Below are 27,944 nucleotides of genomic sequence, written 5' to 3'. Positions count from 1 at the left end.
TTTTCAGTCAAGTCTGAGTTTTTGTGACCCCATTTCGGATTTTCTTGGTAGAGATACTGGAGTGGTTTGCCATTTTCTTCTCCAGCTCATTTTACAAATGAGGAAACTGAAGCAAAAAGAGTTAAGTGACTTGTCCAGGGTCACACAGCTAGGAAGTGCCAGAGGCTGGGTTTGAACTCAGGTCTTCCTGACTCCAGATCTGGTGCTCTATCCACTGTGCCACCAGTCTGTCCCCATCTAAAGTGTTATTGATGAAAAAAATACATCTTTTCAAATTTTATTTTGGCATGAAAATAGGCTCAATTTTTATATTTTGTTTGAAACAGAGAGGCAGCATTGTATAATAGAGGGAGGAAGACCTGAGTTCAAATCCTACTTCTGATGTGTCCTGGCTTATCACATGTGGCCATGGTAGGAGAAGCTGGCTTTGGAGTCAAAGGAGCTGGGTTCAGATCTTGCCTCTGATGCTTACTAACCTGTGTAACCTTGGGCAAGTTACTCAGACTCCATGGGCTTCAGCGTCCTATCTGTAAAATGAATTGGTTGTACTTGACGGCCTTTGATATCCTTTGTAGCTCTAGAGCTTGATCTTGTGACATTCTCCGAACCTCAGTTTCCCTTTCTGTAAAGTCAGGATAATGTCCGTGGTACCTATCTCAAGGGGATGTTGTCAGGTTCAAGAGAGATAATGTTGTGAAAGTGTTCTTGTACACGTCATTATTTTCTTCTTTGCTCAAAAGTTTCATCACTTTCCCCCATGGACGTCCCAGAGGCCCGGACAAGCATTTAGGAGGTCAGCCAACGTTCACAAGTGTTTCAGGGCCTATTGAGTTTGTGAAAAGCCGAGTGAACCACATTCCCCATTGAACCTCTGCATGCCTGGACATTGACTTTGAGACAGACCTCCGTGCTCATCTTAGAAAACTTCTTTTTGTAGGAAGCATGCCTGATGAGCATCCTGTGTGTGCTGGAGTTGCAGAATCTATGCCTGCCCTGTGCTCTTGAAGTCCTACACAGCCCTGCCTGACGTCTCTCAGGATGATGTCCATGTGGATGTTGCCTCCAGGTTTGTCCCATTTCCCAACATCACCTTCTTTAAAAAAAATTATTACAAAAATGTTTTTATCATTGAACAAGAATCGATTTTTTCATCCTCTCATCCCTACTCTCCTTCATTTTGGGGGAAAGAGAAGAGAGAAAAACAAAACTAATGAACGTATATAGGTCAGTTAAACATTTTCTTGTATTGGCCACGTCCGAAAACTAGGTCCCCTTCTGTACCGTGTGTCCAATACGTCTCTACCAGGAGGTGGGTAACATGCCTTATCATTGGGCCTTCAAATCATGGCTGGCCATTGCATTAATGAGAGTTCTTAGGTCTTCTAATGCTTGTTTGTCTTCACAGTGTTATGGTCACTGAGTGAATTGTTTTGGTTCTGCTCCATATTATTTCTCAGTGTTATTTTGCACAAGTCTTTTTTTTTTTTGGCGTGGGCAATGGGATTAAGTGACTTGCCCAGGGTCACACAGCTAGTAAGTGTTAATATGTCTGAGGCTGGATTTGAACTCAGGTTCTCCTGAATCCAGGGCCGATTTTCTATCCACTGCGCCACCTAGCTGCCCCTTGCACAAGTCTTGCAGGTGTCTCTGAAACCATCTCCCTGGCTTATGCCTCCTGGATCATCATTCCATCTTGTAGGTGGATAGATTTTAGAGCTGAGAGAGCCCTCAGAGGCTAATTAGGTCAACCCTTTCCTTTTACACACAAAGAAACTGAAGCTCAGGAGGAGTTAAAGTATCAGAGCTGGGATTTGAACCCAGGTCTTTCCACCTCACTTTCTGAGCCTCTGTTTCCTCATCTGTAAAATGAGGGTAATAATGCTGGCACAACCTCCCTCACATGGTTGTTTTACAGATGAGGAAACTGAGACTCCAAGAGAGGAGGAATTTGCCCAAGGTTATAGGGCTTGTAAATAAGTAGGATAATAACCCCACTATGCTGTCTTGGGAATATGCTTTTGGAACATCTGTGACTTCATATTCAGGGTACAGGCACTCAATCTAAGCGTGGAAAAGACCTTGGAATGTAGAGCATAGAATGACAGAGAGAAAGAGATCTTGGGATGCAGAGCCTGGTATTTCAGAGCCAGAAGGAGCCTGGGCACATTTGTGGTGGCGCCCTTCACTCATGTCCCTGTAACGCTCACTCAGTGTTTACTTAATACGGCGTATTTCTCAACACAGCCTCGTTAGGTAATGGGAAATAGTAGTGCCATTTCTGGGAAGTAAAGGGGCTTGTCCGTAGTCTCAGAGCTGGAAAGAACCTTAGAGACCATCGAATCCAAGCCTTTCACTTTACAAATGAGGAAATGAGTCCTGGAAAGGGGAACTGAGTTATCTAAGAGGGTATATGATCTGGATCTGCATAAGGAGCAGAGGTGTGACTGTTCACTGAAACAGGTCTCAGCTCCTCCACACCTTGTAGATAAATGTAAGTAGTGGCTTTTCCTTCTCCCCCTGCAGCACCCCCTCCAAAAAACCCCAACCCAAAACAAAATGCACCCCGGCTTTTGGTGAGAAGCCTCTCAGCACCCAGGCTTCAGCTGACATACACTTTAGTGTAGAATTGGCTCCTTCTTGCCTGAGGCCTTTCTGACTAGATACACAAGACCTACCAGAACTTGGGGCTTGGCTGGCGCCATCTTTGAGAGCCTGGGGTCATCCACTGTAGAGACAGAGACTACACTGATGATGGGATTTCATCCTTCCAGGGATGAGGGAATTCCTTCTGCCAGTGTAAATCATTCCCTTTTCTGCAGCTTATCCAGATGACCTCTGACAGAGGGCCACTCAACAAGGTGGAAATTTAATATTGATGATGATGGCTAACATTTATAGAGTTCTCACTCTGTGCCAGGCACTTTTACAAATATTATCTCACAGTAATACTGGGAGGTAGGTGCTGTTATGATCCCCATTTACGGGTGAGGAAACTGAGGCCTCTGGTCTTCTGGATTCCAGGCCCCGCTCTAATCTCTGAGCCATCAGTCAGCTGATTAGTTGCAGTGTCTGTATCCCACTCAACAACATTGCTTCTCTGTAGGGTTCCATAGATTTAGAAAGCAGACAAGGACCTTATTGAAGGCCCCAGGTGTCTGGTGTCCAGCAGGGGCATCTGAAAGCTGATCTTGAGCCAACCTTGTCCACCTGGGCTGGATGGAACCCACCCTGAGGTGGGGGAGGAGGGCTGCTGAGAGGTCACAGTGATGTCATAAGTGCCAGCAAGCCAGGAAAGTTCCAAGAAGCTGAGTTTTCCCGTTTGAATGCCAGCGGACGCTACCAGCCTGCCCACCACCACCAACATGTCATCTGTCAACCATCAGCGACCAGAGCCAGAAAGGGAGAAGGGTGCCACTCTCCCTAGCGTCCCTGTGGGGAAAGCAAAGTTAGTAGAAGGGAGGGACATGTGGAGAAACGGGGTTTTGGCCGCCCAGCCCCTTAGCCAATGATGGACCCGGTGGCGTGTCCCGGGGAGTGAGGGGTGCCAAGAGGAAGGAGAGGGAGACGGCAGGCATTGTCCTTAGATTCAGAGCTGGAAGGGAGCTTAGAGACCCTCCTCTCCTCCTCCCCTGCCCTTTGACAGAAGAGGAAAAGGACACTCAGAGAGATGAAGTGATTTTTCTCAAGGTTACACAGGTACTAAATATTTAGCACAACCAGAATTCTAGCCCAGTGTCCTCTGTACAGTTGCCCATGGCTGCTCTGCCCCTTGGGGCACTCTGCGGTCCCTATGCGTGCTTCCCCCTCCACATAGGACAGAGACCCTAGAAATCACTCCCGCCAGCCCCTTTGTTGTACAGGTGAAGAAAACAAGGCCCCTTGAGGCATAAAGTCTTTCTTCCACATTATTGATATGTTGGTTACACCCTAAGAACTCCTTTGGGGGAGGACAAGGAAAATAAGCATTTATTTAGCACCTGCTGTGTGCCAGGCACTGTGGTAACCACTTTACAAGAATTGTGTCTGATCCTCACAACGACCCAGGGAAGTTATTATTGTCCCCATTTTACAGTGGCGGAAACTGAGGCAAACAGATATGAAGTGACTTGTCCAAGGTCACATATCTAGTAAGTATCTGAGGCCGCATTTGAACTCAGGTCTTCCTGACTTCAGGCCCAGAGCTCTATCCACTTAGCCACCTAGGTGCCTTTAAGGCTCTGTGATATCAGATACCCTAGAGTGATATGCAGGTCACTTAACAGTTTCATGAGTTGCTAGAAAAAATTTATCCTCATATAGTGGCTTCTAAGCTTTTTTGATTGACTGCTATGATCAGTAAAATACTTTTTACATACCATTCCCCGCCCCCCATTATATGTGCATTTATTTACAAATTTACTGTACTACTATGTTACTGTGTACATGTTCTATCAATTATCTATACACATGTTCTATCAATTATCTATACATATTATAAAATTTACATAAAAATAGAAATTTTAGAAAGGGACATGAAATAATATTTGATCCTAGAGTCACTGGGGAGCCATTGCAGTTTACAGAGTAGGGGAGTGACTCTGTCAGACCTATACTTTTGGAAAATCATTTTAGCAGCTGAAGAGGGAAGACAGGAGGCAGAGACCAGTTAGGAGACCATTGTAATAGTGTGGACGAGACGTGATGACTCCCTGAACCAGGGCAGTGGATGCTGTGTGGGCGAGGTGGGGGGCTGGGTGGGGGAGATTCTGGAGAAGAAGACATGACAGAATTTGGCCAATGGTTGGATACATGGGGTGAACAGAAATGAGGAGTCAAGGACACCGCTAAGACTGAGAACCTGGATGGTGGGATGGGTGCTGGTACACTCAACGGAGAGAGGGGAGTTTGGAAAGATGATAGCTTTATGGGGGAAGAGAATTAGTTCGGCTTTGGTCATGTCGAGTTTAAAATGATCGTGGGATATCCGGTTCAAAATGTCCAGAAGGCCGTTTATATTGTGGGATCTGGGAGGGAGCCCTGGGCCTGGAGTCAGGAAGACCCGAGTTCAAATTTGGCCTCATAAACCCACTAGCTGTGTGACTTTGGATGAGTCCTTTAGCCTGTTTGCCTCGTTTTCCTCAACTGTAAAAGAGGGATCATAGCACCGACCTTGTAGGGTTGTCGTGAGGATCGAATGAGATAATACTTGGTAAAGCGCTTGGCTCGGTGCTTGGCACGTGGTAGGTGCAGATTACATCCTTGTTACCTTCCTCCCTTCCTCCTTCCCTTCTTGCCTTCCTCTCTTCTCCCCCTCCTTTCCCTCTTTCCCTCCCTTCTTTCCTGCCTTCTTCCTTCCCTTCCTTCTTTGCTTCTTTTCTTCTTCACTTCCTATTCTTCCCTCCCTCCCTCCATCCTTTCTTTCCTTCCTTCTTTCCTTCCTTCCTCCCTCCCTTCCTTCTTTCCTTTGCTCCTTCCTCTCTCCCTTCCTTTCTCCCTTCTTTCCTTCTTCCCTCCCTTCCTTCTTTCCTTCTTTTCTTCCTCCCTTCCTTCCTTCCTCCCTCCCTTCCTTCTTTCCTTTGTTTCTTCCTTCCTTCCTCCCTTCTTTTCTTCTTTCCTTCCTATTCCTTCCTCCTTCCTTCCCTCCCTTCTTTCTTTCCTTCCTTCCTCCCTTCTATCCTTCCTTCTTTTCCTCCCTTCTTCCCTCCCTCCCTTCTTTCCTTCTTTTCTTTGTCCCTTCCTCCCTCCCTTCTTTCTTTCCTCCCTTCATTTCTTCCTCCCCTACTTCCTTCCAAAGTCACCAGGTGAGAAAGGATAGAGAGAAGAAAAAAAAAGGGTCCTAGACAAAGCCTTGGGGCATCTGTACCCACCGTTGGGCCTGATCCAAATGATGACCAGACAGGGGTCTGGGAAGGAGCACCCCGACCAGGAGGAGAACCAAGAGACAGCAGTGCCACAGAGACAGGGAGGAGAGGGTGGTCCAGTAGTGGCAGATGCTGCAGAGATCAAGAAGGATGAGGCCGGGGAAAGGGCCATCAGAGATTGGGCAGTCAAGAGATTGTCGGTGACTCTGGAGAGGGTGCTTTCCTTGAGTGAGGCATCAGAGAGAAGAAGGCTGAGAACCTGGGAGAGTAGAAGGATGGCTGGTGATACTGACAGAAGCAGGGAAATTTGGAAGGGTTGGTTTGGGGCGGAAGGAAAATCCGATTTCAGCCTATCCAGCTAGCTTATTCTATGCTACTCCTAGTCTCCCATCAGCATGTGAAAGGAGTAGGGAAGGGTGATAGAGAGGTGGCTGATTCACTGGCTGCTTCTCCAGAACCATAGCTGGAGTGGCCAGAACCACCGAAGGCCAGCTGTGGGAGATGATGGATGAGGCTAGGAACCTTGAACAGGGTGTTGTAATTGTGTTAAAGACAGAGCCATGATTGGCTTTGGGAGGAGAGGATGGGACTTGACCCATTTTCCTGCCCTCTGATTGGTTAGTTACCCATCCCTCGAGGTCAGGTCAACCCTGTGAAGACCACTGCTGACAATTGGTTAGGCTGATCCTTAGAGATATACTCTCGCTTCTCAAACCCTTTCCAAGCTGGTAGAAGCAAGCAGAGTGTGTATTTCACTGGTGTGGACTTTGAGAACCAGGATTGCTGCCGTGCCATGATAGGGCAGTGGAGGATGGCTTAGGTCTTAGTGTCAGTTGAGTAAGCATTCAGCACATGCCTCCTGTGTGCTAGGCACTGCGTCAGGCAATGAGGGTGCAAAGACAGGCCTTGCTCTCATGGTGCTTATGTTCTTCCGGGGAGATACAACATATACACAAGTAAGTAACTGCAAAGTCATTTCAAGAAGGAGAGAGGGCACTAACCCCTGTGCTCTAACAGAAGACACAGAAGCCAGGGCTTCTCTGAGGCGGTGAGGAGGGAATGCCTTCCCTGCAGAGGTAACAGCTGGGGTTTGGAGAGCTGCTGCTGCCTGGCCAGGTGGTGGGTTTGAATTTTGACCTGCTTGATTTTTCCCCCAATTTAAAAAAAGAACCTGAGTAAGCAAACATCAGTTACAATGAGCAGGTCTGTCTACGTAGTGTAGCAGAAAGAGGGGGCTTGTACATAAAACTCTGAATGTATGATGTCAATGAGGTGGAGTAGTGGATACAGCTGCAGGCCTGGAGTCAGAAAGACTTGAGTTTAGATCCAGCCTCAGACACTCAGGCAAGTCACTTTATCTCTGTCTTCCTCAGTTTCCTCATCTGCAAAATGGGGATGATAATAGCATCTACCTCCCAGGGTTGTTGTGAGGCTCAAATGATAAATAATTGTAAAGCACTTAGCACAGGGCCTGGCACATAGCAGGCACTATCTAAATGTGAGTTATTTTTACAACTTGCTTTTCTTTTTAAGTATATAATAAATATAACATGTTACTTTGAAAGCTGTCCTGATTGTCTGTGAGTCCTTCTGGACTTCCTTCTGTTCTCTTCTGTGCTTTTCAAAAACGTGTGTCACTTTTTAAATTTTATTTTCAGCACCCTAGCTTCCCTTTGCCTCCCCACCCTGCCTCTCCTATTAAGGAAAGGAAAAAAAACAAGCCTTTGAAGGACATACGTATACACAAACAAAACAGATTCCCACATTGCCTGTGAAAATGTATGTCTCCTGCATCTCATGTCCCATCCCCTCTCTGTCAGCATGCTTCCATAGCATATTTCTTCTTCAGCTGTTCTCTGGAATTATAGCTGCTCGTTGTATTGGTCATAATTCTTAAGTCTTTCTTGTCCTTACAAGGTGATGTATAAATCGTTCTCCTGGTTAGGCTTAACTCACTCTGCATCAGTTCATGGAAATCTTCCCAGGTTTCTCTGAAGCCAAGTCTTTTGTCATTTCTTATGGTCAAATAATATTCCACTTTGTTCATGTGCCATAATTCCCCCAGTGGATGGGCACCCTCTTGGCTATAAGAAAGAGCGCTGCTGTAAGTAGATACACATAGATCCTTTTTCCTTTTCTTTGATCCCTTTTGGGGCATAGCCCCATCACTGGGCCAAAGGGTGTGTATAATTTAGTGACTATAGGTATAGTTCAAACTGTTCTCAAGACTGCCTGGGCCAGTGCACCAACAGTATACTAATGTGCCTGTTTTCCCACAGCCCTTCCAAAAATTGTCATTTTCCTTTTTTATCTTTGCCAATTTGATGGATATAAGGCGGAACCCAAGAGATGTTTTCATTTGTATCTCTTTGATTATTAGTGAGTTGAAGTATTTTTCATATGCTTGTTTGGATTTCTTCCTTTCAAAACTGCCTGTTCATATTTATCGACCATTTATCTGTTGGAAAATGACTATAAGTCTTATGCATTTGAATCAATTCCTTCTTATCTTTGATATGAGATCTTTATCAGGAGATAAAAGTCTTTTTCTTTATAGGAGAAACTTTCTGCAAGGATTTTTTTTCCCCCTGGTAAACTGTTTGCTTTCTAATTTTAACTACACTGGTTTTGTTTTTGCCAGCCAGTTTGCCTGGGATGGAGAGTGAGTGAAGAGAAATAATGTGAAAGGGCTTAACCCTATGTGTAAAATAAATTTGTTTAATCCCTAAGTTTCTTTGAGGGTTATAAAATGTTTTTGCTTTCTTTGTGAGGTAGATAGTGTAAATATAACTCCTTAACCCCATTTTGCAGATAAGGAAACTAAGACTGAGAGGACATGACCTAGCCTTGGATACCTGGTGACTTTCTGGAAGACCTGGGACTTGAACCTATGTTTGTCCATTGTTCTTTCTACTGTAGCTCTAGGGTGAAGGGATTGAATGATCTCTTCAGTCCTTACCAGCTTTAACGACCTAAGTTTCTTAGCATATTGCCCTATACATACAACACAGGTGCTCAGTGATTACTAATAGGTGCTTCATGATTAATAAAGTTTTGCAGAGTGCTTTAACATTATTTCATTTGATCCTGACAAGAACCTTATTTTGGAGGTAGGCATCACAGATATTATAATCCCCCTTGTACAGATGAGGAAAAACCCAACGATCAGAAAGAGACTTGCCCATGGTTATACAGTACCAAAGGTAGGATTTGAACTTGGGTTTACCCAACCTCAAAGCTAGCACTGTATCCATTATGATGAACTAAAAATACTAAGTGGTTTGTGGCTTCACTTGCACCCAGTTTGAGCTTAGAGACTTGGAGAAAACTGGCATCCCCTGGTGGGGAACAGGAGGAGACGGGAGATAGGGAAACTGTATTGCCCTTTAATCGATCAGTCAACAGGCATTTATTAGGTACCTCCTGTACACCAACCACCGTGTGAAGTGCTGGGGATACAAAGAAAAACTAAAAATAGCCTCTGCTCTCAAGAAACTCATTTTATAGTAACATGTAAGGAACTAGGTACATGCCAGATACATAGCAAGTCAATGGAAGGCAGGCTAGAGGGAAAGGCGCTATCAACTGAGGAGCCTGGAGGAGACCTCATGCAGAAGGTAGCATGAGCTGAGCCTTGAAGGAAGCCAGGGTACCGGTACCAGAGAGGTGGAGGTGAGAGGTAGAGCATTCCAGGTGTGTGGTGTATCCAGTGAATGTAAAGGCGTGGCGGTGGGAGATGGAGAATTGCATTTGACAGACCAGTGTAGCTGGATCACAGAGTGCAGGAAGGGGAACAAAGTGTAAGAATACTGGAAAGAAATTGGTAAATGGTCAAAGGATATGAACAGGCAGTTTTCAGAGGAAGAAATTAAAGCCATCTATAGTTATATGAAAAAATGCTCTAAATCACTACTGATTAGAGAAATGCAAATCAAAACAACTCTAGGTACCACATCACACCTATCAGATTGGGCAGCATGACAAAATAGGAAAATGACAAATGTTGCAGAAGATGTGGGAAAATGGGAACACTAATGCATTATTGCTAGAGTTGTGAACTGATCCAACCATTCTGGAGTTGGAATTATGCCCAAAGGGCTATAAGAATGTACATACCCTTTGACCCAGCAGTAGCACTTTTAGGGCTGTATCCCAAAGAGATCATAAAAATGGGAAAGGAAGGGGCAGCTAGGTGGCGCAGTGGATAGAGTACCGACCCTAGAGTCGGGAGGACCTGAGTTCAAATGTGCCCTCAGACACATAACACTTAGTAGCTGTGGGACCCTGGGCAAGTCACTTAACCCCATTGCCTAGCCAAAAAAAAAAGGGAAAGAAACCCACAAGTACAAAAATATTTATAGCAGCTCTTTTTGTGGCAAAGAATTGGAAATTGAGAGTATGCCCATCAACTGGGGAATGGCTGAACAAGTGGTATATGAATGTAATGGAATACTGTTGTGCTATAAGAAATGATGAACAGGCTGACTTCAGAAAAACCTGGAAAGAGTTGACTGATGTTGAGCAAAGTGAGCAGAACCAGGAGAACACTATACACAGTAACAGCCACAGCCACGTTGTGCAATAACTAACTTTGATAGACTTAGCTCTTCTCAGCAGTGCCAGGGTCTAAGACATCTCCAAAAGTCTTATGATGGAAAATGCTATCCACATAGCATATCCACAGAGAAAGAACTCTGGAGTCTGAATGCAGATGGAAGCATATTGTTTGCTGTGTTTTTTCTTCTATTTTGTTTTCTTTCTTGTGGTTCCTTCTATTGGTTCTAATTCTTCTTTACAACATGACTAATGTGAAAAAAAAAAGAATACTGGAAAGATGAGGATGGCTTGTGAAGAGCTTTAAAAGCCAAACCGATGAGTTTATATGTCTGATCCTCGAGGTAGTAGGGAGCCACAGGTGTTTGAATAGGGAAAGGACATTAGACTACCTTTAGGAAAAATCATTTTAGTAACCGTGTGGGAGAGACGTGAGGTAGGAAGACCAATTAGGATCCTGTAGTGCCTTGAATTAGGGTAGCGACTATGTGAGCAAAGCCACGGAGTCTGATACAAGAGATGTTAACGAATGTGCAAAGTCTGAGACTTGGCAGCTGCTGTGAATGAGAGTGAAGAGTTGAGGATGGCACCAGGGTTGTGAGCTTGGGACGATGAAGGTGTCCCTGACAGTCACAGGGAAATTTGGCAGAAGAGAGGATTGTTTGTTTGTTTTGGTGGGCAAGGATGGCAGGGGATGGCAAGATTATGAGTTCTGTTTTGGATATGTTGAATTGGAGAGCCTGTGTGGACAGTCGGGTCTAGGTGTCCAAAAGGAAGTTGGCGATGCTGACCCAGTGCTCAGGAGAGAGATGAGGGCTGGATATAGAGATCTGGGAACCATCAGCGTAGAGATGATCATTGAACTCGTGGGAGTTGATGAGGTCTCCAGGCGATAAGAGAAAAAAGAAGATGGCCCAAGATAGAGTGTTGATGGCTACCCACCGTTAGTAACATGGATGATGAACTAAGAAAGGAACAAGAGAATGAGCTGTCAAAAAAAGTAGGAGGAGAGAAGAGAGAGCAGTGTGATGATACCCGAGTGAAGGGAGTAAGGAGGCTGTAGATTGAGCATGGCTTTTCACAATTGAATTGACAATTAAGAGGTCTTTGGTCTCTTTGGAGAGAACAGTTTCAGTTGAATAGTTAGATTGGAAGCCAAATGGTTTAGAAGAGAATGAGAGCAGAGGAAGTAGAGGCCCCTCCTGTAGCTGGCTTTCTCATCAAGTTGATCCCAAAAAGGGAGGAGAGATGTAGGAAGATAGCTCAGGGGGAGGGTAGGACCAAGTGAAGGTTTTTTAAGGATGCGGGAGACCTGGATGCATTTGGAGGCAGCAGGGAAGCCGCATACGTGAATGTTGTGGGAGGGGGGAATGACATTCTGATGGAGAAGATGGGAAGGCATGGGGTCAGATGCATCTGTAGAGGGGTTGGCCTTGGCAGGCAGAAGTAGGTCATGGCCAATGTGAGAGCCTTGTGAGATGACAGGGGGAGAAGAGGGAACTCTCATCCAGTGGCCTCCATTTCTTTGCCGAAGCAGGCATCAAGAGCTGAGAGGGTCTGTGGAAGGTTTGGAGGAAGAAGCAGAGGTTTGGAACAGCTGCTGTGGGTCCCTAGTCCTCATTTTCAGTCTTTGCCTTTCAGCCCTGTGAAGGACGATCTCTGTGTTCCAGGAGAAGGTAAAACTGAGAATACTGAAAGAAAGGCTCCTCAGGCAGAAATGCATCAATCCAAAATGGGAGAAGGTAAGGAAGGGCCGGCACAGCAGTGGTCAAACAAGGGCTTTGAGGCTCCAGCTTTCTTGGCTTGATGCTCCTAGGAATTGAGGGGGATTTCAAGGGTCCTGCTCATATTTGAGACACTTGAGCACCTCTCCTTTATAATCCTTTGTATGGTTTAATAGAAGGAGCACTAGATTTCGAATCTCCCGAATTCAAATCTGCCCTCAGACACTTAATAGCTGTGTGACCCTGAGCTAGTCACTTAGCCCGGTTTGCCTCAGTTTCCTCATCTCCTTCTCCATCTCATTCCTTCTCCAGCGGCAGATGAGTTGGAGAAGGAAATGGCAAACCACTCCACTATTTTTGCCAAGAAAACCCAAATGGGGTCACGAAGAGTCAGACATAACTGAAAAGGACTGAACAACAGCTCCAGATATGACTTGACTAGATCAGAAGCCAGTGGGACTGTCTTTGTCATTATCATTCTGAACACTCCACCTCTCTTTTAATCAGCCATAAGGCTGATTAAAGCTATATTCCAGGCACACTGCTAACTGCTGAGGGTACAAAGACAGGCAAACACGTGGTTGCTGCCCTCAGGAAGCTTGCATTCTAAGGCTGGGGAGGGGGAGACAAAATCTGTGAACAGAATACATACAGAGGAGAAGGAAAGTCATCACTAGCTGCTGAGGAACTGAGAAAGGCCTCCTGCAGAAGAGGTTTTTTAAAAGCCTTTTGTTGATATCTCTAATATCTGTTGTTCTCCTCTGCTCATTCTGGGCCTTTGTGCTCTTGACCCCGTTCTCCCAGGACCATGCTCCTAGTTCGTTCCTGTCCCACGTGGTCTTCCCTTCCTCCTGGCCTCTCCAAGTTCCCTAGGCAGCTGCCCAGGTTTCTTTAGGCCACTGTCACATGTAGCTTGGGCCAGGTGCCCTTTGTGGTCCCTTCCCATTGGGTGACCCTTTGATTCCATGGGCAGTGGCTCATGGTGGATCCCCAGGATTGACCTCCTCAGATGGTCGTGCTCTGTGGACCGTGCATCGGGATGGAGAAGTCCAGCTAAGGATGGAGAAATATGGCTATGGGAGTGAGACTCCAATGACTGTTCATCAGTTCATGAGGGAAGCTGTCATGAAATATGGAGATTACATGGCCCTTGGAACGAAAAAGAAAGATTACTGGCACATGCTGTCTTACAGAGAATATTACCTAGAGTGTAGGAAGGCCGCCAAGTCTTTTCTCAAGGTAAGTCAGTGGTTCTTCCTTTAAATTTTGGTAAGAGTGAGTTAAGGACTGATCTCTAGGGAGGACGACCATTTGTTGGGTGGGATAGCTGCTGAGATCCCTCCTAGCTTTGAACCCATATATTGTTACTTGCGTCATCTTAAAACAAAACAAAACATCCTAACAATTTGCGCCATCCTGGTGTGGGTCCAGAGATGGGCTGCGTGTCTGTCTCCTAGAGCATATCTCACTGGAGTTCAGAGTCTCCTAACCATGCTAGCTGCAGGACTTTTTAAACTGCAGAAACTGTGGAAGACAGGAGTTGACAGAGATGCAGAGGATAGAGCCTATATCCATGGAACAAGTGCCTGTACTGTGAAGTCAGGAAATGATGGTTTCAATAAAGAAAGCCAAGAAAATGAGGAATAAAGCCCCAAATCAAATCGTGTCATCCACAGTGTTCCCCTGTGGAGACTCTTTAATCTTAAAGGTACAGGTTGTAGTTCACAAAGCTGGACATGCCATCTGAGTGCAGTATATGTGACATCGGAGATGGACATTGGGCCAGAAGGGACATTAAGGACAATTCACATTTTTATTGTACTTTGTTTACAAAGTAGTGACCCTCCAAGGGATGTAGGGCAAGTATGGTTCTTGGTTCCATTTTAGAGAGAGAGAAATTGAGGGTCAGAGAGGTCAGTCACTTGTCCAAGGTCACCTAGCTTAGTAGATATCATAGCCAGGATTCTCCTGACTCTCAAGTCCAGGGCCCTTTCCACTGTACCTGGCTGCCTCTAGTGGTCCTAGGGCGGCCTTTGAGATCATTTAATAATCCCATCTACCACAGTTCTAGTGGTCTTAGAGACCATTTAATAATGCCATCTACCATGGTTCTAGTAGTCTTAGAGGCCATATAACAATGTCATCTACCATGGCTCTAGGGGTCTTAGAGACCATCTAATGATACTATCTATCATGATGGAATGTAAAGGAGGCAATGTGGGCACTGGTATTCCCATTTTACAGCTGAGGCAGTAAAGTCTGATAGAGGTTAAGTAAGTAGTTTGCTTGCCCAGGTTACACAGTTGGTAATTATCAGAGCCATGCATCAAACTGAGATCTCTCCTGACTCCCGAGTTCAGCTTTCTCTAGCCTCACAGTCTAGTATCCTGATTTCACAGATCAGGAAATGGAGATGATAGCAATAAAGATAACAGCTGGTGTTCAGCTAGTGCTCTACAAACATGCACTTTACCTAGCTCATTGCAGGAGTGTCTCATATGAGATAGGTAGCACTTGTGTTACCCTTTTATAGCCAAGGAAGATAAGGCTCAGGTGAAGTAAAGTATATACAGCTAATATCAAAGGTAGGATTCAAACCCGAGTCTTCCTCATTGCCTTCTGGTACTGCCCTCAGGAAGTTTGTCATCTTGGGCTTCCAGGGCCGACCAGAGGAGAATTTTTCCATTATGGTTTTCAAATCTCAGGATCTGCCAACGCCTGTTCACCTTGGCCCCCATTTTCTTGTGATGGGATCCCCCTTGAAAACCCAGGTTTCCAAAACAAATCAGACACAAAGCAGGGTTTCCCTTTGAGCAAAGAAGGATAACCCCGGGCCCATATTAGAACTTTGGTTTTTGTTCTGTGAGCTCTAATGAGATGTTCCTCGGCCTGAAAACCTCTCAAGCATTAGGGCTTGTAGGACTTGCCTGGGCACCTGAAGCTGACCTGTCTGGGTAGCTTTGACCTGTGTCTGTAATGGGATGGCAAATAACCTCTTCTCCCCTTGCATCACAGACAGAGTGAGACAGGACCTTGGTGTCTTCTAGCCCAGCCTCCTCCTTTTACAGATGGAAAACTGAGGTCCAGGCTGAGAATAAAATACACAATTTCTGCTCCATTCTTCTCCTCTCATAGTTGGATCTGCCTAGAGATGTGCAGAAATGAGGCAGCCACACCGTACTGGGAAAGTGTCCTGGATGAGTGTTGGTAGCCTTGGGTCCAAGTTCTGATTCTGCTGTGAATCTTTTTTGCAAGCTGCTGCTTCTCCCTGGCCTCAGTGGTCTCACTTGTAAAATGAGGGAGTCAGACTCCTTGTAGTAAGTAGACTGTCCTGTTGTTTTCTAGGCCCCTTCCTAAAGACTTAGGTCTGGTGTCAGAGCCACCATTCTTAACAAGCTTGTACAAGGATCAATGACTGTTCCATGAAAAGTGTCTTTTTTCTGCTAACGTTTTTCATGCCTGAAGTGCTGAGTATTTAAAAGAAGTAGCAGGGTACGTAGGAAAGAGCCCTGAGCTTTGAGTCACAAAACCCAGCTCTGCTGCTTGAATGAATGAGTGAAAAAACATTGATTTGACATTTCACGTATGCCAAGACCTGTGCTGAGTGCCAGGGTGCACACGGTTAGAAGAATGAGACAGGCCGTGATCTCACGGTGCCTCCTGGAAGAAGATTCTGCCATAGAGTGAGTGGCAAGGCCTGGGGGTGCTGAGGGTACCCGGGCAGGTCCAATGGCAGTGCCAGCAGCTCTGGAGGGCCCACTGCTTGTGGGCCCCAGAGGGTTTTGTAGCTGGTGACCTCCGGCTTATCCAAGCGGTATCCGTGGCCGTGTCTGCTCTGCAAGGCACGAGGGATTAGAGATGGGGCCTGGTCTCCCACCTTTGGGAAAGGACAAGTGGGCTGAAAATGAGAGTGGGTGTAGGCAGTCGTCACCTAATCAGGAAGGAAAGGGGGAAGAGAGAATGAGCCAGAAGGTCATGGGCCAAGAGGAAGAGGTTCCCGTGATACCTGGGAATCTTAATAGCTCAGCACTCGCTCACTCTGGGTTTCCTCATCCAGAAAAAGAGGACTATCATTCTTGACAGGCAGCTAGGTGGTACAGTGGGTAGAGCGCTGGGCCTGCAGTCAGGAAGACCTGAGTTCAGATGTAGCCTCAGATACTTCCTTGCTAGTGTGATCTGGGTAACTCACTTAACCATCCTCAACCTCTTCTTCTTCATCTGTAAAATGAGGGTAACAGCCCGTGCCTCTCAGGGTTGTTGTGAGGGTCAAATGACATAATATTTATAAAATGCTTCACAAGCCTAAAAGTGCTATGTAAATGTTAGCTATTATTACTTCTTGTTACCTGTTATTACCTAATATAATTACTACCTACTCTTCATGGAGGCAGTTGATGCAATGGATAGAGTGCTGGGCCTGAAGCCAGGAGGACCTGAGTTTAGATGCAGCCTCAGATACTTAGTAGCTGTGTGAGCTTGGGCCAGTCACTTAAGCCTGTTTGCCTCAGTTTCCTTATCTGTCAAATGAGCTGGAGAAGGAAATGGCAAACCACTCTGGTGTGTTTGCCAAGAAAACCCCAAATGGGGTCACAAACCCTAGGCCCTTTATCTGTCTCCCCCTGCACAGAGCCCAGTGCCTTGCATTCTGTAGGAACTTCATAATTAGGTGAGTGACTCAGTGATTTCATGGTACAGGTCCCCCAGGTGAGCGTGCACAATGCGTCATATGTGTCAGCAGAGAGGGGTGGATGGTGGAAGCAGAGATCTGTAGGGCTCTGTTTCGTTTGACTTCTGAAAATAAAGATTTCCTGCCTTTGCAGTCCATGGGCTGCATTGTATAAAGATCCCTGTATCTGTGTTTCTCCAGCTTGGCCTTGAGCGCTTCCATGGCGTGGGGATCCTGGGATTTAATTCTGCAGAATGGCTCATCGCCGACGTTGGCGCCATCTTTGCTGGGTAAGGGTGTCCATACAGCTCGGGTACCTGCTGGCCAAGAGTGATGGAGACTAGGTCTCATGGTCAAGTCCTGTTGTTTGGTGTTGAAAGTCTTCTCTTAACAACGGCAAACCAGCTTCGAAGTGTGAGGTCCCTTGAATTCCTGTGCTTCAGTCTCTGATTGAAAAAGAACGTTGAGGTTATTTGGCGGTCTGCCCCTTGCCACCTGGTCTTCACTCTGCTTCCTGAACTCCCTGAAAAGATGGCTTAGCCCTCAGCCTTTGAGAAACGAGCAGTTATAAACGTTCATGACTCAACTTCCCTAAGGACTACTGTCCTTAACGTAGGAGGCCTTTCCAAATGATCTGGACTGAGGGGGAATGGGCCCCTGGTCTCTTGGCCTCCTCCCTCCCCACCCTTCTTTCATTCTGTTGCCCCTGCAGAAAGGCCACAGGGCACTGTTCTAGAGTCCAAGCATCCTGCTGTAGCCTGGCCCAAAGGTGATTTTTAATCAATTTGCTCACTATATAAAAGTGATTAATTAAAGTGCTTGGTAGTCATTTACATTGAAATGAATTTCAGCACATAAAAGCTTGTGGCATTTTAGTTACTTCCTCTAAATGAGGATTTTTTTCCCCCCCAAACTTCGTTGTCTCTTGTGTCATAGGTAGTATGGACTTAATTCTTCTGACTGATCTTTTTCTACTTTGCATAAAGGTCTTTCCATACGCCTTTATATTGTATTATGGTACTTCATTATATTAGTGTACTGTGCCTTTATTCACCAATCCTCTTTTGTTTGACATTGAGGTCATTTCCAGTTTTTTATCATCACAAATAACGTGGCTATTGAAAAACCTTTGAACAAATAGCCCTTTCAGGAGGGGGAGAAGGAAGGTTTGATAACACAACTTTCAGGACCTCTTCCTAGCAATGAAATTATTGGCTCCACAAAGCATGGTTATTTTTGTATGTGTTCTATCAGATTGGTCTCTAGCCAAACTCTATAAGTAGCTGTAGACCCTAACTTATTCGTCTAACACCTCCCCAGTCATTACATACACACACACACACACACACACACACACACACACACACACACACACTTACCTGCACACACACTCCACTTAATTTTTTGCTATTACATATAAAACTACTATGAATAATTTTGCAGAGAGTAAGTACTTCATAAAAAATGTTTATTGAAACTGTTTATTATGACATATATACAACCTGACAAAATCAAAGTCCCTGAGAACTGTTAAGAGTAATTGGCATGCAGTCTTACAAGAAGGTAGTTTACTGTTGGTTGAAAGAAAGTTGTGTGCTTCTGCTATAATTAGCATCCATAGTATCTTTTTAAAATCTCTATTTTGTTTGTCTTTGGTATAAAATTTATATAGTTGTTGGCATTGTGTATGTGAGGCTTTTTATTTGATAATTGTTTGATGTAAGTCTTCCCACATTTATTTGAATTTTTCACATTTATTTCTTGTGGTAGAGTAACAATCCCTTATGTTCATACACTGTGGTTTGTTCAGCCATTCTCTAATCATTGGGTACAAGGCAGGGACAATTTGACTATACCAATAGGCATTTTTTTTTCTTGTCAGTAACCTCCATGGAGTTCATTAATAGTGGAATCATTGAGTCAGAAGATAGGAGCAATCTTGTTTTTCATCTAGAATTTCACATCGTTTTCCAGCTCAGTTGGAACAATTTACGGCTCCGCTAGCTGTGAATTACCATGCCTCTTTTCCCATAGTCTTGTCAACACTGAAACTTTCCACTTTTGCCAATTTTATGGGTGGGTTGGGGTAATATCTCAAGCTGTTTTAACTTTGAATTCTCTATTAGCAAATTTGAGCATTTTAAAAAATTTAGTTTCATAGGTTCATCGATATAGAGCTGAAAGATCATCTAGTCCACTTTGCAGATGGGGAAACTGAGGCTTAGAAAAAAATGAATGACTTGCCCAAGGTCACATAGATAGTGAGAGGCAGAGTTTGAATCCAGGTAGTTGTTGGAAGGGTGTGTATTTGGGGAGGGAGTGGGGTTAATAGTTTGTTCCTGTCTTTTGCCCACTTAGACAGGATTTCTTCTCCGCTTCCACCTTCAGTTGGGCAAGTTTTAATACAATTAGCAGGCAGTGCCTCTTCTCACACAACTAGGATTTCCTCTTTTGGGGATAAAGTTACTCAAATTCAAGATAGTGTAATTTTAAGATAAATAAATTGTCTTCAGGGTACATGGGAAGGGTCCACAGGGTCCACAGTGGGCAGGTACCAGGCCTCCCCACACTAAGGTCCTTTTTGTGTTTTCTCTATAGGGGACTGGCTGTTGGCATTTATAGCACCAATTCTCCGGAAGCCTGTGAGTATGTCATTAACCACTCTCAGGCCAACATCTTGGTGTTGGAGAATGAAACACAATTACAGAAGATTCTCCAGGTAACCAGAGGCCGGCCTTGCCCAAGTACCTTTGGTTCCCCTCTGAAGTGCTGACCTCTCTCAAGTGGGAGCAGAGTGTCAGTGAGGTATAGTGAAAAACTCCGGGTTGGAGTGCGGGAGACCTAAGAGCGCATCCCGGGTTCAGCTGTTTGCTCTGTAGGAGCTGAAGTCATTTCCTGTTCGTAGGAGTCTTTCCTTCCTCTGACAATGCTGTCCCTTATTTTTCTAATGCCTTACAGTTAGATACCCTCCTCATAGCAAGCTCAAAGGGAAGCTGGCATGAGTATTACTGTCCCCATTGTACAGCTGGGAAGGCCAAAACACAGAGGGCTTGTGATTAACGCAGGACAGAGCTGATAAGTAGCAGAGCATCGTCTTATGTCCTGGCTACTTCACATAGGACCCTCGTACCTCAGAGCTGGAAGGGGCCTCAGAGGACAACTTGCCCAACAAGGACCAGGATGAGAATCCTCTCTACAGCATCAGTCAGTCAGGGTGCATTTATTAAGCACCTACTAGGTGCTGGGCACTGAGGACACACAGACAAAAAAAAAAGAAACAGTCCCTACCCCCAAGGACTTTACATTATATCCGAGAAACAACATGGACACGTACACATACAGAGTATGCGCAGAGTAAATATGAGACCATTTGGGGTTTGTTCCCAACAGGGGAGAGGCACTAGCAGCTGTGATATGGGGTGGACGTGGCAGGGATCCAGAGAGGCCTTATGAGCTAGGAGTGTTGTACGTACGCTGACCTTGGCAGGAAGCTAGGGTGTCTGAGAGGTGTGGAAGGGGAGGAGGAGGGCCTCGTGGGTGAGGGCTCAGCCTCTGCCATGGCACAGAGATGGAAAATGGAATGGTAGGTAGGCCAGGCTGGTTGGAGTGCATGTACATGACGGGGGAGTGATACATAGAACACAGCTGGAAAGGAGGGCTGCGGCCAGATGGCAGAGTCCTTTAAATGCCAAACAGAAGGGTTTATGCTCCCAGAGGCCCCCTGTGCAGCTTTCTACCTCGTTCTCATGTGCATGATTGGAAGTCTGCTCACCGTTCTTACGCACTTCATTTTGCATGCAGTATTCTTCCTGAGACGTACCTCTCACCTCAGCCCTGAATCGTTAGGCAGCGTAGTTCTGATGTCTTCAGACTGGGACCCAGGGCTCCCATGGTGTTAGATTTTGTGGGTGCTGGGTCACCTGGTAGAATTCTAGAGTCTCAGAGCTGGGAGGGACCCCAGCCCATCTAATCCAACCTCTACTTCATTTTGTTTTTGGAGATAATTGGGGTTAAGTGACTTGCCCAGGGTCACACAGCTAGTAAGTGTCTGAGGCTGGATTTGAACTCAGGTCCTCCTGACTCCAGGGCCAGTGCTCTATGTAGCTGTGCTACATAGCAGACCCCCCAGCCTATACTTGGACAAGATTCTCCTCTGCAACATTAACAACCGGTGGTCATCCAGCCTTTCTTTGCTTAGAACTGCCTCCCAAGACAACCCTGACCATTTTTGGAATCCGGCTTATTTGTTAGGGAGATTTTCCTTCCATCAGGCCTACAACTTCCCATCCATTGCAACTAGTTCTTTCTTCCAGGGCCAAGCAGAATGAATCCAGCCCCTCTTTCCCATGACAGCCCCTCAAATGCTTGAAGACAGCCGTCGCATCCCCCCTTTCTTTTTTCCAGGTCAGACATCAGCAGTTCCATCAACCCAGTCTTCTATAGCCTATTTTCTAGGACTTCACCCTCCTAGTTTCCCTCATCCTACACGTTATTTCAGATCATCCGTCTTTCCTAAAACATGGGACCTAGACCTGAATGCAGAACTCCAAATATGATCTAACCTGAGCAGAGGACAGGGTGACTGTTGAGGTTAGCGAGGTCCTGGATTATCATTTCCTTCCTTCTGGACATTGTCCCTCTTAGGACCACCTAAGTCACATGAGCGTTTTTTTGGCTCCCACATCTCCCTCTTGATTCATTTTGAGGTTGTAGTCGGATCACACCCACATCCTTCTGCTGTGACCTCTTGTCGGACCCACCCCCTCTGTTCTCTGCCGCAGTAGTGGATTCTCTGAACCCCAGAGTTTATCCCTAAGTTTGACTTCATTAGATTTGTCTCATTTGGACTTCACCCTGTTGCCTAACATGCTAGTAACCTCTCCCAGCTTCCCATTATCTGCAGCTTTGATTAGCAGCCTGCCTCTGCTGTTGCTGCTTGATAGATAAAAGTTGTTGAAGAACACGGGACCAAAGATGGATGCCTGGAGAGTTCCAGGAGGGGCCTTCCTCCACTTGACCTTGAGCTCTTAATGACCGTTCTGGGTCTGGTCCCTCACCTAGTTCTGAATCCCCTGACTCTGTTACTGTCCAAGCCACATCCCTCCATCTTGTCCATGAGAAAAGCATTTTCCATTTAGCAAGCATTTACTGAGCATGGTCACTGTGTTGTTCAGTTGTGTCTGACTCTTTGTGACCCCACCTGGGGGTTTTCTTGGCAAAGACACTGGAGTGGTTTGCCATTTCCTTCTCCAGCCCATTTTATGGATGAGGAGACTGAGGCAAATAGGGTTAAGTGACATGCTAGTAAAACACAGCTAGTAAGTGTCTTCTGGTCTACCACTCTGGTACCCTGTTGAACAATGAAATGAGGTGGGGCAGCTAGGTGGCGCAGTGGATAGAGCACCGGCCCTGAAGTCAGGAGGACCTGAGTCCAAATCTGACCTCAGACACATAACACTTACTAGCTGTGTGACCCTGGACAAGTCACTTAACCCCATTGCCTAGCCAAAAAAAAAAAAGAAAAGAATTCTGAAAAATGAAATGAGGTTAGTCTGGCATGAATTTTGCTTAATGAAGTCACATTGGTGTTCATTGATTCCCAGAGGAAGGCAGTCTGATGTAGTAACTGGAGTATTGGACTTGGAAGACCTAGGTTTGAATTCCACCTCCCACAGTTTCAAGCTCTGTTGTCATGGGCAAGTCTTTTAGCCTCTCAGATCTTCAATTTTTTCATCTATGAAATGAGAATAATAATAGTTACACCACCTTAAGCCTCATGGGGTTTGTTGTAAGGAAGGTATTTTGCAGCCCCTAAAATATTGTAGAAACATGAGCTACTCTTTCTCACAATCCATTCTTTAAGATTGCCTTCTAGGATTTTGCTAGGAATTGAAGTCCATTTTATGAGGCCATAGTTTGAAAATTCTGCTCTCCTTTTCTGAAAATCAACAATTTTTTTGTCCTTCAGTTCTGTGCCACTGTTTTCTGTTTGCTAAGATTATTTTTTTAGAGTTCACTGATGGGCTCAGTCAGTCACATGTCAGTTCTTCCAGTATTCTGATGTGTGGAATTCACCAGATTCGTTAAGGGCACCTCTCTTCTTCTTTTTTAATATTAAGTAATTAATTTATTTTTAGCTTTTAACATTCACTTCCATAAAGATTTTGAGTTCCAAATTTTCTCCTCCTCCTTCCTTCCTCTCCTCCCCCTCCTCAAGACTGCATGCAGTCTGCTACAGGTTTTTCATATACATTCATATTAAACACATTTTCACATTAGTCATGATATAAAGAAGAATTAGAACCAATAGGAGGAACCACGAGAAAGAAGAAACAAACAAACAAACAAAAAGACAGAGAGAGCAAATAGTAAGCTTCAATCTGCATTGAGTCTCCATGGGTTTTTTTTCTGGATGTGGATAGCATTTTCCATCATGAGTCTTTTGGAGTTGTCTTAGATCCTTGTATTGCTGAGAAGAGCTAAGTCTATCAAAGTCAGTCATCACGCAGTGTGGCTGTTACTGTGTACAGTGTTCTCCTGCTTCTGCTCACTTCACTCAGCATCAGGCCATACAAGTCTTTTCAGGTTTTTCTGAAGTCCGCCTGCTCATCATTTCTTATAGCACAATAGTATTCCATTACATTCATATACCACAACTTGTTCAGCCATTCCCCAATGGATGGGCAGCCCCTCAATTTCCAATTCTTTGCCACCACAAAAAGAGCTGCTGTAAATACTTTTGTACACGTGGGTCCTTTTCCCATTTTTATGATCTCTTTGGATATAGATGTAGAAGTGGTATTGCTGGGTCAAAGGTATGCACAATTTTATAGCCCTTTGGGCATAGTTCCAAACTGCTCTCCAGAATTCCACCAACAATGCATTAGTGTTCCAATTTTCCCACATCCTTCTCCAACATTTATCATTTTCCTGTTTTGTCATGTTAGCCAGGGCACCTCTCTTCTTACTGACCTTATATTTCAGCTGTTTGTTAACCATTTTTTTCTGGCCTTCCTAGGCCTGAGAACATTCTTTCTCTGAAAAGAAAACTGAAGCAAATTAGGGATTGAGTGGTTCTGCCTTCTTTCCATTGTCTATTATCATTATCCTATCTTCCATGAACAAGTGGTCATATCCTTACTTTGATCATACTTTAACCTCCAGTAGCAGTTTTGTGTCTGTGTGGTCATTGCCAACCTCGGCTAATTTAAACCATAAATGTTTATTAAGTGCCTACCACGTGCCAGGCGCTAACACTGTGGGCTTTAGCTGTTGTGACCTCCTTTAGCTTGTCATTCATCTTTCAGCAGGTCCCTCCTTCATTGGGAATCTCACTTCCTTCACTGGGTGGCTCCAGACAGTCCCTAAGTCCCTCCAGCTCTGACATTGCATGTTCTACTGGAGTCAGAGACCCTGGGTTTGACTCTAGGCTCTTCATTTGTGTAAGACTTGGGAAAAGTCACTTCCTCTCCCAGGGCTTTAGAGGGTCAGACTGGATGGTCTGTGAAGTTCCTTTAGTCCCAGAGTTCTGATCCTGTGATCCCACAGCTCCCTGCTAGCCCTGATCTTCCCCGTCCTGATCCCATCCTGTCCAGCTCTGTCTGTTGTGTCCTAGCTCTGACATTGACATGTTTCTTGGGATTATCTGGGTATTGACCATACTGGAGGGAAAGGAGGAGGGATTCCTGTTCAACTATGTCTGGTGTTAGGTGGCCTCTGATGCCCCTTCTGGAAGCTAGGTGGATATAATCCTGGGCCTGGAGTCAGGAGGACCTGAGTTCAAATCCAGCCTCAGACATTTACTAGCCATGTGAGCCTGGGCAAGTCACTTTACCCTGTTTGCCTCAGTTTCCTCATCTGTCAAATGAACTGGACAAGGATATGGCAAACCACTGCAGTATCTTTGCCAAGAAAACCTCAAATGGGGTCATGAAGAGTCAGACACAACTGAAATGATTGAACAACAACAAGGGACTTTGGGGCAATTGAACAAACATGGCTTAAACACCCCCCCTGTGAATAGCCCATTGCTAGGCCTTGGGTATTTCCCCCGTCACTCCAGAGTTCGCTTTCCTTAGGCTGAGAGTGTATCTGTAAGGTGCCCAAAGGTAGGGACTGTTTCACTGTCGTCTTTGGGGCCTCATCACCCAGTGTGCCTGCATATAGCAGGCACTTAATAAATGTTTATGGAAGGGTTGTTGGTTGGCAGTGGGAAAGGGAGGGAGGGAGGAAGCATCTCATCCCTTGAAACAGAGGGACGTCTTACTGGGTCAGGCATCATCAGCGGCCAGTATTTTATTTAGCTCTGTATCCTGTCTGCTGGGATCTCCTGGGAGGGGATTTCTGAGGGCCAGCTGAGTAGTTCCTGGCCTGTGTGGCCTCGGCATCATGAAGGTGGGACAGACCAGGTTCAACATAAATGGTCGAACTTGAAAAAGTGGGCACTTGGGGTGGCAGTAGGGGTACATGAGTATTGCTTTCAGTTATATGAAGGGGTATCAGGGCAAAGGGAGAAGATTTGGTCTTTAGTGCCCTGGGAGTGGGGGATCTGGACAGATGAAGTTGGGGGGAGGTGGATGATTCTGTCTCAGTATAAGGAAGCACTTTCTAGAAACTGACATCTACAGTGAGGAGAGGTAATGAGTTCCCTGTCCAGAAGAGACCAGTTGACTTGTGTGTATTGGTTATAGGATGGATAAAGTGACCCCTTTGGTCCCTCTCAGTTCTGAGATTCTAGGCTCCTCTTTCAGATACAAGCCCCACTCCTAGCTGCCACTATCATCACATTTCTTTGCCTCAGTTTCCCTCTGCTATAACAATTTTAAGGGTTAGATAAGATGATCTAGCATCCCGTGTCTCTCTCTGACCTTGACGCTGAGAGTTAATCAAATTCTTTTTCAGGTTAGGGAAAAATTAAGTCACCTGAAAGCAATTGTCCAGTACAGGGAGGAGATCAAAGTAAAGAGGCCAGACCTTTATTCTGTAAGTATGAGCTTCGCTCAAGGGGCAAGGGGGTGAGGGGTGGGTCAGCAGGGCCCCTGGGGATGGCAGGTGAGCAGCATCAGAGATCTTTGCGTTTGGCTGGTCTGTGGCACTGGGCTTTGAGGAAGGCTAGCAATGGCTCCAGGGGTTGGGGAAGGGCTTGGAACGCACTGATGGGCTCTTCAGGGACATGCCAGCTTGGCGTCCTGGTTAAGAAGGGCTCCTGGGCTGAGTCTGGAAGGTAGTGAAGACAGATAAGGCACGCTTTGAGCCGGAGGTAAAAAATGACTTCCAGGAAGCCCATGCCTCAGTGTCCCTGGAGAGTCCAATTCCTATGCCTTCTCGAAATCCATCAGAGCCACGATAACATTGATTCTCTTTGACAACTCGTCTCTCTGTGTGCCTTCCCTTCCCCTCTCCTGGTACAGTGGGATGAATTCATGGCCCTGGGAGAGAGTGTGCCGGATGAGAAGCTGGAAGAGGTCCTTGACACCCAGAAGCCCAACCAGTGCTGCACGCTGATCTATACCTCGGGGACCACCGGACCGCCTAAGGGGGTGATGCTCAGCCACGACAACGTGAGTGTCCTCCTCTTCCCCATGTCAGCTCTGTAGAAGGTGACATCAGGACACGCCCCTCTACCAGCTTGAGAACATGTGGCGTCGTTTATCTCAGAGTGTGCAAGCAGAGAGCCCTTATGAAGGACATTGCAGAGGGGATTCCTTCTAGCTCTCAGCTTCTGTGATTCTGCGTGTTAAGGCAGAACCTCACCTTAGGGGCCCTGAAGGACACCACTGGGTGGTGGAGAGCCATGTTTCACCCTCTAGGGACGGAGCCTGATTTGTTGCTTTTAGCAGCCATTGTCTCCTGTTATTCTCAGTCCTTACCCTGAAGATCTTTGGTGTCTTCAACACCGTTGACTGAAGGCAAGCATTTATTTACCCTACAGGCCAGGGGTTTGCCCTTAATTCACAGGGCCACGGGCCTGGTGATTTCTCCTCAACTCTGTTCCCATTTAGTTTTGGCCCAAACCTTATCTCCAGAAAATGGCCTTTCCCAGTGCCCCGCCCTATGTCTAGACTTCTGTCCTTGAGACTGTAACTTATTTGGGCACTGGTGCTATGCTGTATGAGCAAAACAGAATTGTAGTAGCTCAAAAGAAATGTGAGATGTGCAAATTTAGAGACATCTCCACTCCAAATGTTCACATGGACTATTTGTACCATACCTGTGGTGAAGCCTTCCGACTTCGTATTGGTCTGATCAGCCACGGTCAGACACACTGTGCCTTGACCCCCATGTAGCAATGTCATTTTGGTCCTCTTTGAGCACAAAGGACAACAGCCAGCCTCTTGGGTACATACTGTATAGCCCTTAGTAGATCTGAGCCTCGGTTTACTCCTTTGTTAAATGGGGATGATACTCCTCGTGTGATTGCTGTGGTCGAGGCTTTATGACCTTAAAGTACGCTTCAGTTTCTAGTCTGGCCTAAGAGCTGATGATTGATGTAGTAAATATTAACTGAATCCTTATTCTAAGATGCTTTGATTCTTCAGACATTTATCAGACCTCCTGCCTTGTGTGGGGCATTGTAGGGGATGTAGAGATGAAATAGATAATCCCTGTCCTCAGGGAGCTTATAGTCTGTTTGGTAGAGAAACGACACAGACGTCACCGTGAGTAAAGGGGAGGTGCCTTGGTAGCAGGCCCCCGGCTGCCTGCCCCAGGTCTACAAGAAGGGGCTGTCTTTCAGATCACGTGGACGTCCAGCATGGCGACGAGCAGCCTCACGTTGAATTCTCCCCCGGAGCATCAGGAGATTGTGGTGAGCTACCTCCCCCTCAGCCACATTGCTGCCCAGATGATGGACCTCTGGTTACCCATGAAGATTGGGGGCACCACGTACTTTGCTCAGCCCGATGCCCTCAAGGTAAGGAAGTCCAGCGTGCTGTCTGGGTCGCTGTCAACCCAGTGTTTAGTTGTGGGGTTAAAGGGAGAACGCATGGCTTTGTAAGTAACAGAGCGGGTGCCTGACGCCACCACGTCCGTGCTCGATCTGCAAGTCATTCTAGGTCTGTAAGGCCTGAAACCTGAGAGGATACTCCCCACCCCTCCCCTTGGCGAGCTTCTTACCTTCTCTTAATAATGACTCTGGCGTCTGTTACCTTGAAGCTTTGG

At 45.9% G+C, this 27,944-nt stretch overlaps 1 protein-coding gene across 2 annotated transcripts in view; it reads left to right on the top strand.

The window, feature by feature from the left end:
- The first annotated feature begins 963 nt into the window (after positions 1-963).
- The window catches only part of LOC110197435 (long-chain-fatty-acid--CoA ligase ACSBG2), a 41,384-nt gene continuing 14,403 nt past the window's right edge, over positions 964-27,944 (top strand). The window contains exons 1-8 of one of the 2 annotated variants that reach the window (XM_020971345.2): positions 964-1,066; positions 12,036-12,136; positions 13,092-13,357; positions 16,986-17,074; positions 19,383-19,503; positions 25,686-25,766; positions 26,195-26,344; positions 27,520-27,696. In XM_020971345.2, the coding sequence (XP_020827004.1) occupies positions 12,112-12,136; positions 13,092-13,357; positions 16,986-17,074; positions 19,383-19,503; positions 25,686-25,766; positions 26,195-26,344; positions 27,520-27,696 (909 nt within the window). In that variant the 5' untranslated portion in view covers positions 964-1,066; positions 12,036-12,111. Of the gene's footprint in view, positions 1,067-3,313; positions 3,446-12,035; positions 12,137-13,091; positions 13,358-16,985; positions 17,075-19,382; positions 19,504-25,685; positions 25,767-26,194; positions 26,345-27,519; positions 27,697-27,944 lie in introns of those variants that run through there. The other variant, XM_020971344.2, reaches the window with a different exon arrangement.

This window comes from Phascolarctos cinereus, unplaced genomic scaffold (assembly GCF_003287225.1).
Source record: "Phascolarctos cinereus isolate Bilbo 61053 unplaced genomic scaffold, phaCin_HiC Scaffold_4;HRSCAF=312, whole genome shotgun sequence".
Classification (NCBI taxonomy): domain Eukaryota; kingdom Metazoa; phylum Chordata; class Mammalia; order Diprotodontia; family Phascolarctidae; genus Phascolarctos; species Phascolarctos cinereus.
This window is presented reverse-complemented; position numbering and strand designations above follow the sequence as displayed.